Genomic DNA, 896 nt, shown 5'->3' with positions numbered 1-896 from the left:
ATGGCGACTCCTCCTCACTCACCAGGCTACAAAGCACTGCTCTGCATCTGCATACTCCTCCGGACTCTGTGGGAAACCCGGGCAGAACAGATCTGCTACTCGGTGCCCGAGGAGGTGGAGAAAGGCTCTGTGGTGGGCAGCATCGCCAAAGACCTGGGGCTGGAGCCCCAGAAGCTGGCTGAGCGCGGAGTTCGCATCGTCTCCAGAGGTAAGACCCAGCTCTTTGCTCTGAATCCGCGGAGCGGCAGCTTGGTCACAGCAGGCAGGATAGACCGAGAGGAGCTCTGTGACCGAGCTCCAAAGTGTGTGGCAAACCTAGAGATTCTCCTAGAGGATAAAGTAAAAATCTTTGAAATAGAAGTGGAAATAATCGATATTAATGATAACCCACCCACCTTTGCAACAGAGCAGAGGGAAATAAAAGTTGTTGAACTTGAAATTCCTGGGACAAGATTTCCTCTCCCAGAGGCTTTCGATCCGGATATAGGGATAAATTCGCTGCAGAGTTACCAACTCAGCTCCAATGCTCATTTCTCCCTGGATGTGCAAAGCGGGGCAGATGGGATTAAGTACCCAGAGCTGGTGCTGGAGCGTGCCCTAGACCACGAGGAACAGTCAGTTCACCACCTTGTACTCACCGCCTTGGATGGAGGAGACCCAGTGCGCTCTAGCACTGCCAGGATCCATGTAACACTTATAGATATCAATGACAATGCTCCTGTCTTTACTCACCCTGAGTACCTTGTAAGTGTTCATGAGAACTTGCCCATTGGCACTCGGCTCCTCACGATAAAAGCCACTGATCCAGATGAAGGACCCAATGGGGAAGTGACATATTCCTTCCGGAAAGTAAGAGACAAAATATCCCAGCTATTTCAGTTAAATTCTTTGAGCGG

At 50.8% G+C, this 896-nt stretch overlaps 1 protein-coding gene across 1 annotated transcript in view; it reads left to right on the top strand.

Moving 5' to 3' along the window:
- LOC101566381 (protocadherin gamma-B2) overlaps window positions 1–896 on the top strand; it is an 8,299-nt gene continuing 7,403 nt past the window's right edge. Inside the window, 1 exon segment of the mRNA XM_023704042.1 lies at window positions 1–737. Coding sequence (XP_023559810.1) covers window positions 1–737 — 737 coding nt within the window.

This window comes from Octodon degus, unplaced genomic scaffold (assembly GCF_000260255.1).
Source record: "Octodon degus isolate 3935 unplaced genomic scaffold, OctDeg1.0 scaffold00185, whole genome shotgun sequence".
Lineage (NCBI taxonomy): Eukaryota > Metazoa > Chordata > Mammalia > Rodentia > Octodontidae > Octodon > Octodon degus.
This window is presented reverse-complemented; position numbering and strand designations above follow the sequence as displayed.